Source organism: Nipponia nippon, unplaced genomic scaffold, assembly GCF_047370975.1.
Source record: "Nipponia nippon isolate SJK-2023a ecotype South Korea unplaced genomic scaffold, ASM4737097v1 scaffold_26, whole genome shotgun sequence".
NCBI classification, from domain to species: Eukaryota; Metazoa; Chordata; class Aves; order Pelecaniformes; family Threskiornithidae; genus Nipponia; species Nipponia nippon.
The window spans coordinates 3,833,955-3,852,408 of NW_028262343.1; the positions used below are offsets into that span (position 1 = coordinate 3,833,955).

General features: G+C 39.3%; 1 protein-coding gene across 1 annotated transcript in view; it reads right to left on the reverse strand.

The window, feature by feature from the left end:
• Positions 1 to 10,945, reverse strand: part of LOC148055168 (microtubule-associated serine/threonine-protein kinase 4-like) — a 44,910-nt gene extending 33,965 nt beyond the window's left edge. Inside the window, 5 exon segments of the mRNA XM_087762397.1 lie at positions 163 to 328; positions 1,054 to 1,186; positions 2,203 to 2,341; positions 3,073 to 3,281; positions 10,932 to 10,945. Coding sequence (XP_087618523.1) covers positions 163 to 328; positions 1,054 to 1,186; positions 2,203 to 2,341; positions 3,073 to 3,281; positions 10,932 to 10,945 — 661 coding nt within the window.
• Positions 10,946 to 18,454: the final 7,509 nt, after the last annotated feature.

An 18,454-nucleotide genomic window follows, 5' to 3' on the forward strand; every position in this document is an offset into this window, starting at 1 on the left:
ATTGTATATTACAATACTACAATAATGGTATCTTCTTTTTTTTGAGCAAAACTAGCTTGAAAACCTAGTGTATCAGTAAAGTTGTAAATATCTTTACTATTAACATAAATTGAAATGTTTCAGAGCAAGCTAAGAAATCTGTTTTTTTGTGATGATGCTCACCACTGATTACTTGTCCAAACAGCTCTTCTGGTGTATCTCCAAAGAATGGCACACACCCAACAAGAAATTCATAAAGTATAATTCCCATAGCCCACCAGTCCACTGGTTTTCCATAACCCTGTCTTAGTATCACTTCAGGAGCTATGTATTCAGGTGTACCGCAGACCTAAAAGAAAGAAAATAAACATGATGGTAAAATAAGTCTAGTGGTACTAGCTATACCACATCATTTATAATTCTTGAAATGTAAAATAATGTGGAAACATGGAAAAATGGAATTCCGTAGGTTTTAGTCTGCTGAGTTTGCATAGCATCTAATGTTTTTAGAATGACCTATCTAACATTTACAGGCATCATAATCACATTTGCATGTCTGTCATGCAAAGTACAGTTTGCTTTTCGTACATGGGAGTCCATCACAGCAAATATTTTATTTATCTTAAATATATCCTTATCTTTACATGAAAGTTGTGATAGTTTTATCTTAAGTAACTTTTACAGTGAACAGATTGTGAGCAATGGTAATGAGGCATGCTTAAAGAGAAATAGGCCATAGCAAGGATTTTAGCACCCTTGGTTATACAATGCATCATGAGCTCCACAAGTACTCTGCTGAGACTTCTGAATTCCTTATAAAAACAGTTTTCCATTTGTGTCTCTTACAGATCCACTTGTGCACAATTAGGTTGTTCATCTTACGAATAGATCCTAATGCAGAAAGAAAAAAAGCCTAGAATAATCTGCAGGGCATCAGTAAAAGTAACTGACATACACAATGGGAACACCAGTGCAGAAATAACAACAGTTTATACAGTATTACAGTACATTCTGCTGGCAAAACATCACTTCATTTGAACACTCGATGTAGAAATGAAAAAAGCTGTGTCTTACTTGTTTTTCAAGGAATTCTCTGGCATCCTTCTCAATGTGACCCTCATACAGATTGGTAGTCAAACTCATTAGCCCCACCTTTGACAGGCCAAAGTCTGTAAGCTTTATATGGCCCATGGATGTTACCAATAAACTGAAAATTAGAATGATCTGAAGTTACTGTGATATAATTCAACATTATGTGCTTATTATTATTATTATTCTTGGAGGAAAATGTTTCCTCAGGATGGCAAAAATATAAAGACAGCTTAAAAAGTAATTTAACCAGGTACAAAATAAACAGGTTAAAAATCTGAGTCTTACATTTGTTACTATTATTACCACATGTAAACAAACTTTTTATATGTAATTCTACAGCATCTTATAGAACCATACAAGTGTTGAGAGTTGAATGTTAGATGCTTCAAACAAAAAGAGTCATCATTCTGAAAAAATTAGAATAGAATAAATTTAGCTTTTGAAGTGAGGTGGGAATTTTCTGTCTGTAACAATCTGGGTCATTCATTTGTAAAAAACCTCAGATATTAAGTTAGTTGGTAACTAATACTACACTGGCCTGAAGTTATCATGCTATGAAGGTATTGTCACTCAACAGATGTGACTCCAATTCTTTTTTTTTTTTTTTTAAATACGAAACAGAGAAAAAGATTAATGGAGATACAACAGTCATACTTTTTACTACATCTACTTGCTGTAATGTTATTTACATGTATAGTAGATATACTGTATTTCTAAATATTGCAAAAAATTGAAATAGGAAAGATTTCCCATCTGGTCAATCTTATTTTTGTATATGCAAATATCTGCAAGTTGATGATACTTTGTATTATACAGTGTTTTAAGCATACTTTGAAATATCTTTTCCTTAATGACCAAAATGCATTTCCCTCCATTTCAGCCAGAAGAGTAAGTACATTTTTCTCTAGGTACTTTGATAGCATCTCCCATCTTAAAGGATTTTAAAGAGCACTTTTAGAAAAAGCACATTCTCTGTAACTGCAAGTAATGAAAATTCACATATTGTGCAGAAATTGTGAATCTACATAACATTCATGATAACAAAAACATTTCATGCATAGCAAATTTACACCTTTCATATTTTATCTAACAATTTCAAAGTCCTCTTTTGGTTATATTCTATATACATACTTGTCTGGTTTCAAATCCCTGTGTACAATTCCATAATTATGAAGGTATTCCAAGGCCAGAACAGTTTCTGCAAAGTACATCCTTGCCATGTGTACAGGTAAGGAACCCATATTCTTCATCAAAGTAGCACAGTCTCCACCTGTGAAAACAGGACAAATGTTCCAGATGACGCTATAAATTCTGAGGTGTATCAGTATAATCCATACAAGTTGCAGAAGTAGACACAAATTGTAGTCATAAATGTTTATTTTCCAATCAGATGATCCAATTGAACATGTAATCACACCAACTACTGTACTGGAAAAAACAGTGTAAAGCTGGGAGCAAGCAGTACAAGGGTTCAGCTGGAAACCAATAAAGCCTGTGCTGCTACTTTAAAAAAATAATAAAAACCCCCACACCCACCCACCCACACAACCATAGCCTGGGTATCTCATCTTGCACTGTCTCTGTCCACTGTCTTCCTTCAGCATCAGCACCTTGTCAAATTGCTTCCTCTTCCCTCTTTCTTTGTAAAAATAACTATTACAAATACCCCAACACATGCTAATGAAAATTTGAACTCCAGAAATGCGAACAGCATTTCCACATGAACTTCGAATGCTAGGACACTTACGATTACAGTCTATGAGGAACTTATTCAAAGAGCAGTTATTTCCCATTACAGCTGGAGCACAAGTGTTTTACAAGCTCTCACCAGTAGATGACAACTGGGAAAAAAGCCACCTTGTTGTTGGATTTAGATCCTAAATCCATATTGCCAGAGTACAGAGGAGGGCTTTTCTAATGCAAGTACCATACAGCTTATTTTTATTTCTTGGTGTAAGAAAACCCTCTTTTTCCTCTGTAAAAACAGAACAAACACTTTACCTTCTACATATTCCATGACCATGCATAAATGACATCTTGTTTCAAAGGAGCAATACATGCTAACAACAAACGGATTTTCTGCAAACGTCAGGATATCGCGCTCAACAAAAGCCTGTTGAATCTGGTTTCGGAGGATGAGATTCTGCTTATTAATTTTCTTCATGGCAAATCTTTGTCTGGTTTATTTATGTTTCACAAAATAAACTGCACTGAAGAAGTTCAAATGGGATAAAAAAAGAAAAAGGACTAAATAACTGTATTAAAAATGTATTTTAAAATACTTTTTTACAAATAAATAAGTAAATGAATATAAAACACTGTATAAATATTACATAAAAGACTTGGTTTTAATTTAATGTAGTTGACCAGCCTTTCACATTAGAGAATGGCTACAGACCTCATTTTGTTTCATAACCAGGATGAGTCTCAGTCAACACAAATTAGTACACAAATTAGAAAAAAATCAACCACCCCTCCCTCCAAAAACCAAACCAAACCAAACAACAGATATAGCAAATGCCCCCTCCAACAGATATAGCAAACTCTCTCAGGTCAGACATATTTTGGGCATTTCCATCAGCATAAATAACTCACTAGAGTGGGGTTTTTAGGGTTTTTGGGGGGTTGGGGGTTGTTTGTTTTTTCTTTAAGTGAATAAGCCAATGTACTCTAAACTCTACTTACTACGTAGCCATTTTAAGGGATATATTGTTAACACAGTTCAGTGAATCTTAGCTTAGACATGTTTCCTTGTATTTTGACATTATCACTAACATAATATAATGCATAGTAAGACATCTCCAGCCAACTGGCCAACTCTGCCTGCACTTTGGCATCATAAAAATGTGAGTATTTCATAAGAAGGTCACTAGTTCAAACTTCCTTTTGACTAGTAAGCAAGCTCTATGTATTCTCTGTTTGAAAAAACAGGGTTTCAATAATCCAGAAATAATTCACTGATGTCTTAATTTTTGCACTGCTTTATGAAGAGAAAAAGTTCAAAACAAGCAGAAACAAAAGGAAAACATAGGCCCACTGTTAAACAGCAGAGGTGAATCAGTCACCAACAATGCTGAAAAGGCAGAGGTTCTCAACACTTTCTTCACCTCTGTCTTTACCAACACTGTTGGGTCCCAGGCATTGGGAATGAAAATCCAGGTTGATCCAAACATAGACCCACCATCAGTGAAGGAGGAGTTAGTACGTGAATTATTATCATAGAATCATAGAATCGTTAAGGTTGGAAAAGACCTTTAAGATCATTGAGTCCAACCGTTAACCTATCACTACCAAGTCCACCACTATACCATGTCCTCGAGCACCACGTCTACCCGTCTTTTAAATACCTAAATACCTTATAGGAGCTTGACCCCTACAAATCGATGGGCCATGATGCCATCCACCCGAGGGTGTTGAGAGAGCTGGCTGATGTTGCAGGGCCACTCTCCATAATCTTCAAGAAGTCGTGGAGATCGAGGGATGTCCCAGAGGACTGGAGGAAGACAAATGTTACCCCTGTCTACAAGAAGGGCTCAAGGGAGGATCCGGGTAATTATAGGCCCATCAGTCTTACTTCAGTCCCCGGGAAAGTTATGGAATGGATCCTCCTGGGGGCCATCACGAGTCAAATGAAGCATGTGATTGGGAAAAGCCAACATGGCTTCACCAAGGGCAGATCGTGCCTGACAAATCTGGTGGCCTTCTATGATAAAGTGACCTGCTCGGTTGACATGGGGCGAGCAGTCGACATTGTCTACCTGGACTTCTCCAAGGCCTTCGATACGGTTTCCCACGGCCTCCTCCTGGAGAAATTGATGCGTTACGGCCTAGACAAGTGGTCTGTGCGGTGGGTGAGGAATTGGCTGATGGGCCGCACCGAAAGGGTAGTGGTAAATAGCTCTTTTTCAGACTGGTAACCCATCACAAATGGGGTCACCCAGGGATTGATATTGGGCCCAACGCTATTCAATATCTTCATAAGTGATCTGGATAATGGGATCAAGTGTAGCCTGATGAAGTTTGCAGATGACACCAAACTGAGTGGAGAAGTAGACACTCTGGAAGGGAGAGCCACCCTGCAGGAAGATCTGGATAGGCTGGAAGAGTGGGCTAACAAGAACCTTATGAAGTTTAACAAGGACAAATGTAAGGTCTTGCACCTGGGAAAACATAATCCAGGAGTGCAGCTCAGACTGGGATCCACCTGGCTGGAGAGTAGCTCTGTGGAAAGGGACCTGGGGGTCCTGGTGGACAGGAAGCTCAATATGAGTGAACAGTGTGCTGCTGCATCCAAGAAGGCCAATAGGATGCCGGGTTGCATCAACAAGGGCATCACCAGCAGAGATAAAGAAGTCATTATCCCTCTCTACTTGGCGTTTGTCAGGCCACACCTGGAATACTGTGTACAATTCTGGTCCCCGCTATACAAAAAAGATGTGGACCGGCTGGAGGGGGTCCAGAGAAGGGCCACCAAGATGATCAAGGGTCTGGGAAGCCTGCCATATGAGGCTAGGCTGAGAGAGCTGGGCTTGTTCAGCCTTGAGAAAAGGAGGCTTAGAGGTGATCTCATCACCATGTTCCAGTACTTAAAGGGGAGCTACAAAGAAGATGGAGACTCCCTTTTTACAAGGAGTCCACATGGTGAGGACAAGGGGTAACGGGTACAAGTTACTCCCAGGGAGATTCCGATAGGACACGAGAGGCAAATTTTTCACAATGAGAACAGTCAACCATTGGAATAATCTCCCCAGGGAAGTGGTTGACTCCGCTACACTGGACACGTTTAAGACTCAGCTGGACATGGTGCTGGGCCATCTCATCTAGATTGTGCTAGAAAGGTTGGACCAGATGATCCTTGAGGTCCCTTCCAACCTGGTATTCTATGATTCTATGAAAATACAGCAGTTGCAGAAAACCTATTTACTGAATAGAAGTTAACAAAAAAGCAGAACAGGAAAAAAAAATAATCTCAACCAAAACCTTTAGCAACTGATCCTGCATTTAAAAGAAAGGAGAAGAAAAGATATAAATTAAGACAGGCATGATATCTTAACATCTCGGTTGGAAAATTCCAAGACAATATCAAATCTGCTGGTCTATCACATTAACTTTGGCTCATAAAATACTATCAAATACCCCACAAACAACTGAGTATGTTACATTGTACTGGGTTTGCGTAGCAAGGTTTTGGTAGCGGGGGGGGCTACAGGGGTGGCTTCTGTGAGAAGATGACAGAAGCTGTCCCCACGTCCGATAGAGCCAATGCCAGTCAGCTCCAAGATGGACCCACTGCTGGCCAAGGCCGAGCCAATCAGTGACAGTGGCAGTGCCTCTGTGATAACATAATTAAGAAGGGGGAAAAAAATGTTGCACAACATTAGCCAGAAGAGAGGAGTGAGAATATGTGAGAGAAACAACTCTGCAGACACCAAGGTCAGTGAAGAAGGAGGGGGAGGAGATGCCCCAGGCACCAGAGCAGATTCCCCTGCAGCCCCTGGTGAAGACCATGGTGAGGCAGGCTGTCCCCCTGCAGCCCGTGGAGGGTTGCACACCGGAGCAGGTGGATGCCCAAAGGAGGCTGTGACCCTGTGGGAAGCCTGTGCTAGAGCAGGCTCCTGGCAGGACCTGTGGACCCGTGAAGAGAGGAGCCCACGCTGGAGCAGGTTTGCTGGCATGACTTGTGACCCCATGGGGGACCCATGTTGGAGCAGTCTGCTCCTAAAGGACTGCACCCCATGGAAAGGTCACGTGGAAAGGACCCACGCTGGAGCAGTTCGTGAAGAACTGCAGCCCATGGGAAGGACCCACGTTGGAGAAGTTCATGGAGGACTGTCTCCTGTAGGAGGGACCCCACGCTGGAGCAGGGGAAGAGTGTGAGGAGGAAGGAGTGGCAGAGACAACGTGTGATGAACTGACCGCAACCCCCATTCCCCGTCCCCCTGTGCCGCTCAGAGGGAGGAGGAGGTAGAGAAATCAGGAGTGAAGTTGGGCCCAGGAAAAAGGGAAGGGTGGGGGGAAGAGGTTTTTAGATTTGGTTTTATTTCTCATTATCCTACTCTGATTTGATTGGTAATAAATTAAATTAATTTCTCCAACACAAGTCTGTTTTGCCCGTGATGGTAATTGGTGAGTGATCTACCTGTCCTTATCTTGACCCACAAACCTTCCGTCGTATTCTTCTCCCCCTGTCCAGTTGAGGAGTGGGGAGTGATAGAGCAGCTTGGCAGGCACCTGGCGTCCAGCCAAGGTCAACCCATCACATACATGCTGTACTCATTGTTTTAAAAATAATACATTCATAAAGTGCAGTGACTTATGTCATAGCGCTTTTATTTAGTCAAGTTCCAAGTTTTTCTTAATTCATTTAGCTGACTATTCTATGGAAGTTTCAACACTTTTAGAAATGACATTATTTCTGTTAATAAACAGTTTAATTATGAAAGGAATATTATAAATATTTAAATAATTAAATAACCTCCAACTAATGGAAAGCTAAGGGTTGCTGTCTGCTTTCTCAACACAGCAGGCAATTAGTAGGGTTGATAAAGTAGAAAGTGTATGTTTCCTCATTTATCCACAGTAAATGGAATAACAAGCCTCCTCACTTAGGGCCTATGCACACACTTCTGTAAGCAATTTATAACTTGCACTGCATGACAAATTGCTGTTGTTTCTGAAATATTTACAACCCATTTATTCCAGGCTAGTACACTAGGAAACCTTATAGTCTTTGTAGCGGTCATTATGTAGACTAAAACTGCTATGAATATCACTTTGACAATTATTTGTGAAACAGTCATGATTATTTCAAGGCAACAACTCTTAGGCAAACAGATTTAAACAATTCTTCAAGCAAACATAACAGTAGTCTCATGGCTCATACCTCCTGTAGCAATTTGTCTAATTTCTGCTGTAATTCAAGGAAGTATCGTGACGTGATGAGGCCCTGGTGGGATTTATCCAAACAATCTCGAGCCAGTTCTGTGATCTGATAGTGGGTAAAACTGAGCACTCCATCTGCTAGGGGGAGGATGTTATCTGGAGAATGATTTGTTATAATTTCCCGAAGCCTCTCTTCCATTTGAGCTGTGGCCTATAGACAAATAGATACATGATACAGCTTTACATGAAACTAACAGCCTCAAAACTTACTTCTGATTCTGCAACATTTCTATACCACCTAAGAAGTTACCTAGGTGGAATACGTGAAATAACTGAAGCAAAAAGGCAAGCAAACAGAAAGGCAAAGTGACAGGTGACATTTCCCCACATTACCAGTCCAGAAAAGCAATAGCCTTACTGTTCTATTAAGCAGATCCTCCCTTTTGTCTGCCACTGTTTTTGTCTGCCACTGGTAGTGCACAGTAACTGTGCACTAATCTTGTGTTGATCACTAAACAGAACTAAAATAAGAGCCATGACTGTAAAACTTTAAGTCCAAGTCAAAATAATAAAAAAAAAAAAAAGAGAACTCATGGAGGTCTACTTTGTTTTGCTAAAACTGCAGATACTACAGACCAGAATATCTTCCTTCCTTTCATATAGGTTATACCACAAAAATATTTCACTGGGCAGAGTCTGAAAGAACACTGACTGATTAAAAGCACCACAAGCTGTCAGATGTGTCTGCAGGTTGCTAAATGTGTCTGTTTTACAGACCCAACTGTTTCTCACAGAACTGCAGATGCTTAAAAAAACTTAAAGATATTTTTATTATTAAAAAGTAATCCCACACCTCTTAGTTCATATCTCAAACGCTGAAACGAGTGGGTCGTTTCACACTTCTGATTGTTGCTCGATCACTCTGCAAATCCTGACAAATCTCTCTTCATATTTCTATGAAGAACACAATGAGGACAGGGGAGAGAAAATATAATGAAAGGCTCGTGGGTCAAGATAAGGACAGGGAGAGATCATTCACCAATTACCATCATGGGCAAAACAGACTCAACTTGGGGAAATTAGTTTAATTTATTACAAATCAAATCAGAGTAAGGTAATGAGAAATTAAAAACCAAATCTTAAAACACCTTCCCCCCACCCCTCCCTTCTTCCTGGGCTCAACTTTACTCCCGAGTTTTCTACCTCCTCCTCCCCCCAAGCGGCACAGGGGGACGGGGAACGGGGGTTGCGATCAATTCACCACACGTTGTTTCTGCCGCTCCTTCCTCTTCAGGGGGAGGACTCCTCACACTCTTCCCCTGCTCCAGCATGGGGTCCCTCCCACAGGAGACAGTCCCCCACGAACTTCTCCAATGTGGGTCCTTCCTATGGGCTGCAGTTCTTCACAAACTGCTCCAGCGTGGGTCCCTTCCATTGGGTCATAAGTCCTGCCTGCAAACCTACTCCAGCGTGGGCTCCTGTCTCCATGGGGCCACAGGTCCTGCCAGGAGACTGCTCCAACACGGGCTTCCCACAGGGTCACAGCCTCCTTCAGGCATCCACCTGCTCCAGCATGGGGTCCTCCACAGGCTGCAGGTGGATATCTGCTCCACCGTTAACCTCCATGGGCTGCAGGGGGACAGCCTGCCTCACCATGGTCTTCACCAGGGGCTGCAGGGGAATCTCTGCTCTGGTGCCTGGAGCACCTCCTCCCCCTCCTTCTTCACTGACCTTGGTGTCTGCAGAGTTGTTTCTCTCACATATTCTCACTCCTTTCTCCGGCTGCAATTGCCATTGCACAGAAACTTTTTCCCCTTCTGAAATATGTTATCACAGAGGCGTTACGACCATCGCTGATTGGCCTGACTTTGGCCAGCGGTGGGTCCATCTTGGAGCTGGCTGGCATTGGCTCTATCGGACATAGGGGAAGCTTCTAGCATCTTCTCACAGAAGCCACCCCTATAGCTCCCCTGCTACCAAAACCTTGCCACGCAAACCCAATATGTTGGACTGATGAGTGTAGACAGAGAAATGCTCTACTGTTTCTGGTACCAAAACTAGTTTCCAAGATAGCTCGTTCACAGATATCCTTGTATGACTACACGAAGCTGCTTGGTACCATGCAGACATTCCCTTTATTTTACCTGTGGAGGGGAAGAAGTCCAAAAACTTGCAGACCATCACATATGGCTATTTCTATAAAATCAATCTCTACCTCTTTGGCTTCAGGGGATTCTGGGAAGATCAGGAGGACAATAACCTATATCACACTTTTTCTCATATAAAGTGTCACAGAGTCTAGATCCAACAGGATTAAAGCAAAAATCTCCTTTTGCTAAGGGCTCTCAGTTGTATCAGGACCATCACAGGCACAGAGTGTGTTTTCTTGGAGGTCTGAATTTTTATCTCTGTACAAATCCAAATTCTCATACAAAAACTCTTTAAAAAAATTAACTCTCCTGGCATTCTAGAATAGCTGCTTCAAAATTTACATAAGATTTAACATATTTTTAACATGCACAGCCACAGTGCATCATGGCAAGACAAATTTGCTGGCAATATCAGCTAATGTAACCCCAAAGTCTCTTTCCTCATCTCTTTACCCTATTTCCCCATCCAAATAAGCTACCAAGAATATAAGCTACTGGCAAAAATATGCAACTGAGTATTCTCTGACTTTATCTTTTTGATAGGCTTGCTCTCCTAGAATTTTCAAAATCATCTCAACTGCATCTTGTAACTGATCCAACTTTGCTAGAATACGACACACCAAGAGTTTCTTTTCAATCGAATAATCTTAGCAGGATATATTTTCATTTAATTTCAACTTTGTTGTGAGAACTGGTATATGTGGTACTTGTACCACTTCTAAACCCATGAACTTCCATTAAACTGATAATTCCATCAATCTCTTCACTTCCAATATAAAAAAAAATTAAGAAAAAACAGGCTAACAGGAAATGGTGTGCTACACTTACCTGAGCATAACCATGATTACTACAGACCCTTCTGCCCCTGCTTTGAATTTCATTTGCTTAGAAAGATTAAAGTTGTGCTCTATTGTGATGTATAAAAACTGTTTCTGGTCTCCAGTTGATACATCTCTGGATTAATGTGAATCTTCTTTATCTGGCACTGAAAAGGGAGCATTCTGTATGTATACTTAGGCTATTGTGTGTGAAGTGGTCTCTCATTGCCTCTAAGAATTTGTAAAAATATGGAGGAGGAGGTTGCACAGTACTAGCTGTTTCAGATTCTGAAAAAGTACATTAAATCAATTAGATGGGCACACTTACAGTTTTCATTTTCTGATTCACGTATATCATCCAGTGGGTAAAAAAAGAAAATGAAAAGCATCTCTACTAAGAAGCAAAGAAATAGTGACTAGATTTAAAATTCAGAGGTTGTTCCAGTGGTTTTGCAGGGTTCATCAGCAGTAGAGGATTCTTGGGAGGGGGAGATAAGAAATATATGGCATGAATTCTCTACTGCTGGTTTCTTCAACAAAATTCAAACTTATTTATTGGAAAACCAGGTTTCTTTCCACAAGTCAGAAACTGTTTGTTCAATGCTAGGGAAGACATCTATTTTAATATTTATAATATATGGTCTATTCAGTAAATATCAAGGGAGAGCTCAACAACAATCTGTTACAGAAGTTAAGATATCCTTGCCCATAAATGACAGTGCTATATTCTTTAATAAGAAATACAAAAATGATGTAAAGCTGCTCCACATTCCAGCATGCATACAGTAGTTAGTAAGCTTAAGTTGGAAAGAAGTAAATGAACTAGAATTACCATTTTGAAGTTGCAGATGTCAAAGAAAAAGCATATGACTATGGATTGAAAATTAAAACTGTGTTTTGATATGTTTCTGACACAGCTTTTCATTTCCTTTCTAGCATAAGCCTGTTTCTTACAACAATGATGGGGTTCCTATGGTAATTACTTATTATCTGACATAACCTCCTTTACATCAATATATTTTAAGTGAAGAGCACAGCAGATTTGGTCTAGTTCCAACAAGAAGTGTACAAACATGCACTATGGAAAGTGGTTAGGGTATTAATGTGAAACCAAGCAATTTGCTTGACAAAAGCAAGATCTACATGGGAAGGAAAGCAGAGGTCAAAAATCAGTGCTACTGAAGAACAGTTCTTAAGATACATTAAATCCTCCAACCTGGTTTGAAGTCAGCAAGAAAAAGAATTGACATGACTTTCCAGAAGCCTTTGTGGACAAAAATAAAATAGAGTTGATCATAACATAAAATGGTCAAGTTTTATCAGTGTACAGGATGTGGAACTCAACTACTTCACAAGAGAAACAGAACACACCCAACAAAAGAGAAAGCTTACTTAAATTGTAAAAGAAACATTTAAAAAAAATCAGATACTAAAGTGTCCAATAATACGTAACATTCATAAAACAGTACTTCTGTTAATGATGCAACTCTAAAGGTACAAAACAAGGTTAAAGATACAAAACAATTTTTTGTCATGGTTGGATCTACAAGGACCAAGCCCTTTACTGCAGATGATGTAATATAACTGTCAAAATGCTAACTACTTGCTATTTCCGAAGCAAGCTTCCTCCGCAGATCTATCTCCCCAGTCTCTCGGGTGTGATTATCACAACAGATAGCTTAGTTCCAGGTTGTAACATGACCCAGTACTTCCTCTCCAGTATAGAGGTGTGTGTGATGTGCAAAAGTAGATTCATACTTTTCACACTGCCTAGCTCCTAATTATTGAAGCAGGATCTCATGCGCTGCCATGGTGCACGTCACAATTCAGATGGTGCATGGCATGGCAGGGGGGGCTGATATAAGATCACACCAAAAGGATTGCTCTAACAGGCAAAAATTAACAATGTAGACTATTATATTTATCCTATTATGTATCCCAAGGGATTCTTCTATTCTAATTATAGCCATCTAAAATGCTAAATAACTCACCTATTATCATGCACTAACATCTCACTATTGCCAAAGAAAAAGACAGGCAAATGCCATCATACCATCTTAAGATAGCAGTCTAGCCTAGGATGGATGAATCGTATCAGAGTGGTTTCTCTTTCTTTTTGTTATCAAGGCAGCCTCACTTAAGACTTGATACCTAACTACCATATGGTTAAAATAAGGCAGTATGTCTCCCCTCCTACTGCCCCACAGATCAAAAGGGGGTAGTTAAACACTACTTCCCTGCCAGAAAATATCTCTAAGCAAAGCACACACTGCCTAAAGTTTTCTTCTATTTCAGTGAAGCAGTTTTGTATCCCATATTAATTCAAAGTCTATCAACAGTAACAAAACCTACATTGCCTTCTCCTAAGAGAAGTAAGTAAATTTGAGAAGATACAGCATGTAATAGAAATCTATCAGTATAGCAAAGTGGATACTTACAGAAACAGTTGAGCTGGGTGTATTTGTACCATAACCAGAAGAAGGGAGAGAAGCCAAAGACCAGTGGCGACCATCAGTCCTGTTGTGAAACTGAGGTTAGTCAAACGAACACTGCAGTATCCTAACACAGAAACATCTGTGAAAGTATTGCTGTGTAAAACTGGATTCCAAAAGCATGATACAAACAGGGTTTTTAATAGAGTAAACTTTCACAGGGGACCACAGTAAACAAGCATTCAGCAAGGATGACTTAGGCTTACAGATTTTTTTAGAGTGTTTTTCTAGTTAAAATCTATGAGATGAAATAACCAGGAAGCGAACGAACAGCTCCACAGGATTGGTCTCTCACTAATGTGCATAGAAATGGAACACAGGGAGTCTTCACAACTCTCAGGTCCATCAGATGAAAATTAATGAGAAGCAAATTAAAAATTTGTGAACAAATGCAAACCACAATGCTCTGAACCATGAAATAACAACCATAGTCTGCATACAAGGGTAACACTTTCATAAGTGACATCAGTACAGGATACCAGCAAACTAGCAGGCTAAAGTCAAATAACTGGAAAGAATGATTAGGCAAAAACTTAAACTTGCTAAGTGTTAGATATGTAGATCAGGAAAAATAATTTTTCAGCAAAAATCATGCTCACTCAGAATTAAAAAAAAAAATCGTAACTAAAACCAATTTCTGTTCTTCACTGCTTCAGGTGAGCTACACACAGACAACATGGAACTTGAACATTCAACGTGACAAACCAAAAAGCAACTATGGGAGCAGTGTTTGGATTTTTGAGAAGGTAACATTTACCTGTCATTTCGGTGCCCATGACTGGAGTACAATTGTATCAAATATGTTAAAAAAAAAAGCAAAATAATACATAAATAAATAACAAAACAGGACTAGTTTTTATTAACACACAATATGATAGTGGGAGAGAGAAGATAGGAGAATTGAAGCTCTGCTTTACAGCCAGTACAAAGATCATTTCTCAAGTCTGATCTGCACAAAAAATATAATTCCATAAAGGAGAACTAAAGTCATGCCAAATCAGGAACCTTAAACCTCTTGATGCAACTTCCCTACCCTTCAAGCTAACTGTCTAAAAAAACCCTTTGGCTTCTTTCCATTCTAATACCTTGTTTCCTACTGCCATTTATCCATCCACAAGTCTCTGAGACTTTGAATAATAGTGTGAGAAGAGAGGTCAAGAACCATACCTGAATGTTGCCAATTGCAAACTACAGTGCATAATTAGTGTTAAAATATAAAGAGAACATGTGGTAGAGGGACTGCTGACTGTATCAAAGACTGAACTCTGGAAAAAAACTTCTTCCTCTGCCATAATTTTGTTTTTAATTCATTAATTCTCCTCCCCTTCCCCCAGCTATGCATGAGCTACCTCCAGATGAATGAACAATTCCAAAAAGAGTTTTCTCTTCATTTTGGCTCAGCTGCACAAGCTAAATATGTTCACAGTTGAAAGAACAAGAACTTGGAAGGTATTTAAACATGGGTAAGACCCATATATTCTGCAGCTGTGAGACAGAAAATACTTCCTTACTGAATAACTTATATTGAACAGAGTTCCTGCATCACATAGCAATTCTCACACAGAAGGGACATCGAAGACAGGGATGGGATATCATGGAAAGTATCTGGGAAGCAAAGGCAGAAGAATAGGAGGCATCCATAAGGGAATAAGGGGAAAAAGGGTAGCAAGCCCCTACAGCATTTTTCCCTGGACTCTCATACACCGCTTGTCCCTGCACTACAGTGCAGTCCTACCCACTTCCCAGCAGCTCTGGAAAGCAGGATCTGTTACCTACCCATGGGCTTGTGGACACTGGACTCGTATGTACCAGCAGAAGAGGCCTTAGCAGCCGCTACCAGAAGTGCAGGCTATTCCCCAGCATCAATCGCCCCACCAGATGTGGGCAGAGGAAGGTGACACTCCTGCTCGTTGCCGAGGGGCCATTGGGAAGGCTGCCTCCAGCCCAGCGCACCAGCTGGCAGTGCAGCGGAGGGCTGCCTTCCTGCTGCAGCTCCCCTTCCTATCGCAGCTGTGTGGCATGGCCTGCAGCTGATGAGAAACTGCTATCCCGGGAAGCCCTCCTTTCCCACAGGAGGCCTCCAAACCACTTCCTTTGCTTTTCCCTCCCTTACACTTCCCCAGTTTTTTGGTATCCCCACTGACTGAGGGGGAGTGGATGGAAAAGGACTATCCATACACCTATAACGCCTCACCTCTGCTCCTTCTACCTGTTGCATCACACACACACACTGTCCTTCCCTTCCTTTGTACCTTCATTAAATTTACAAAACATAACAGAAAAGGCATAAAGTCAGAAGTCTGAAAACTGCTGTCATTAACGCACAGGCTATTTTACTACCAAAATGCATCCTATTATAGGTTATATGAAGACAACCATAACACACATACCAAATTGATAAGAAAATTTTACATTAACATTGTTTTAAACTTTTTTATCAAACTTTTTTGCTATAAACATAGAACAAAATCAGTTTCCATAGAAAACTGCTCTGAAGAAGTTTCTTGAATCCCACTGAAGTGGTGAAATATTTTGAAATGACAGAAACTTCTTGTGTTAGCACTCCTTTAAAAGAAAGATTTTATTTAAAACTTCATTTTGAAATTAACATCATTACAGGGCTCTAAAAATGGTCAAAATCTAAATGAATCACAAATTCATTTTTTCCTCCTGAATTTTAAGGTTTGCAAAAACATAATGATTTCAACTTTCTGTTGATTACTGGTGGGAAAGGAAAACTACTTCTTGCCCGCTATATTTCTAAATAATGGTCGATCTTTCACATCTGCTTTTTCCATTATAAGCTATTTCAAGATTTAATGAATCTTTCTAAAAATATGTTCACAAATAAATGTAATCTACGGCGAGATATCTTTCCTTTTTTTAAGGATATTATCAAGAGAAGTAGACTCAAAAGAAATACTCAACTTTAAGGTGTTGATTAAAAAAGTGACATCATATGCTATTAGAAAGATTGAAAAGATCTACTATCACAGATGAATTTGATTCAGATAATAATAAAAGGAATACAGAAGTAAAGTCTTCTCCCCTTTGCAGCTTTTAGAAAGAGTTAAACCATTTCCTTGCATTTACTTTTGAGAGCTTGTGTGTGCAACTTTCATGAACTCCCCAAAATAAAGGAAGTAAAGCTATAGCGGCAAGTGCTGTCGCACTGAAAATGCAAGTTACATGCCTCGCACTGTTTAATGACAAAGAAAGCCACAGCATTCCAATTTCATTTTTTGTGTATATACTCTTGGGTCAACATATAAACTCTGCCTACCCTCCCAGGCTTAGATTTAATGAACATATTATTTGAGGTAGGCTGACAAGGTGTTAAGTGATATGGAACCACTCTGGCACAAATAGGCAGTCTCCCATGACATGCTATCAACTTTGGTTACGGTTCAAATTCACTTTAGGTCTTAAAAAATTCTACTAGCATTAATTAATCCTCACAACACTCCTATGACAAAGCTGACTGTCTCAGTGGTACAGATAGTGAAACAGGTCAAGGTCGGGTATTGAAGGTATGCTGACTGTATTGCTGCTGCCAGTAAAATCAAGCCCTGAACTCAGGACCTCTATAATAGGGCTCTTACAAGCTATGCACTTCTTTTACATGGTTAAGAAAAAAAAAAATAAGAAAAAACTAGATGTAGCTTAAAATTTCCCATATTTCAATGGATGAGGAGACAATGTCTGAATTGGATACATTACAATTAAGTCATTAACAAAAAAAAATTTTTTTTAACTTAAAAAGGTATGATTGCATTGTATCAATCATTCAGTACAATTTTGTTGCAACTGAGGTTTAAGAGAGTTTACGTAAGAGAGATAACACTTGTCATTGTAAGTGATAGACTTGACAGATATAGCTATGTATTTGCAATCATCTTTTTTAATATCTGGGTCCAACAACATTTCCTCTACGCAAAATGCATGTTGCGTACTACAAACAACCTCTTACCTTCGTGCAAAAGAAAAGTGGGATGAGGCACTGGGAGAGAAATTCCTAGGGCTATCTTGAGGACTGTTTCCTGGGGGGGGAACACACAAATAAATAATTATTAGGGAAAAAAACCACCCCCCCCAAAAAAACCCCAAAAAAACAAACAAAAAACCAAAAAAACCCAGAAAAACAGACATACTAATCCTAGCATTTCCAGGCAGGTTAGAAACTAATTTCAGAATTTCTTCTCTCATGGTCTCTGAGAAAACAAACTCTGAAACAGAATCTTATTTCAAGTTACATTTCATGTATATTTGATTTTTAATTATTGGATTTTATAACTCATAGAAAACCCTCTATTTAACCCTTTAATTTGAGAATTAAATTTGAGAATTATAAAATTAATTTGAGAATTTGAGAATTAAAGTTTACAAAAACAGTATTTTAGCTTGAAAGAAATATATTTTGAATGTCAGAAACAAGGTATTTTTTTTAAAATCACACAAATACTTGAAAGATAGAAAAATCACAATCAGAGCATGGGTTTAGCCCTTACACAAAGTCTCTAAAGCATTTCCAGAGGAGTTTTAGTGTGAATTTTTCATTGTTCAATTTTTTTTTCTATCTCCGAACCCCAAATAAGCAGGCAAAACATGCTGAATGAATTTTTTTCTTTAGTTTGTTAGACCAAGGCATGAAAAGGCAACCACCCTCTGTGATGAGAAGCAACTGCACATTGTGAACAGGTTATAACTTTAGGGTCTGTTACTTCTTAATATTAAAGCACCCAAACTCCTGCTAACCAACATGAGTGCAGAAAGAAGGCAACTCCTGCCACCTCTGCTCCTAAGCACCTATAACTAGAGGAGACACAGTATCTAAAGAAGAAATAAAGATGACCCCTGGAAAAAAGAAAAAAAAACACCACAAAAGCTAAAAAGATTTGATTTAAAGTAGCATTGGCATACATCTAAAAATCAATCTTTCCTTAAATAAGGAACATTAAAGTAATAAGGATACATTAAAGTAATGTATTTTTTGTAGTATTTTATTTTTGGACATAAATGAGACTGCAACATTAATCAACAG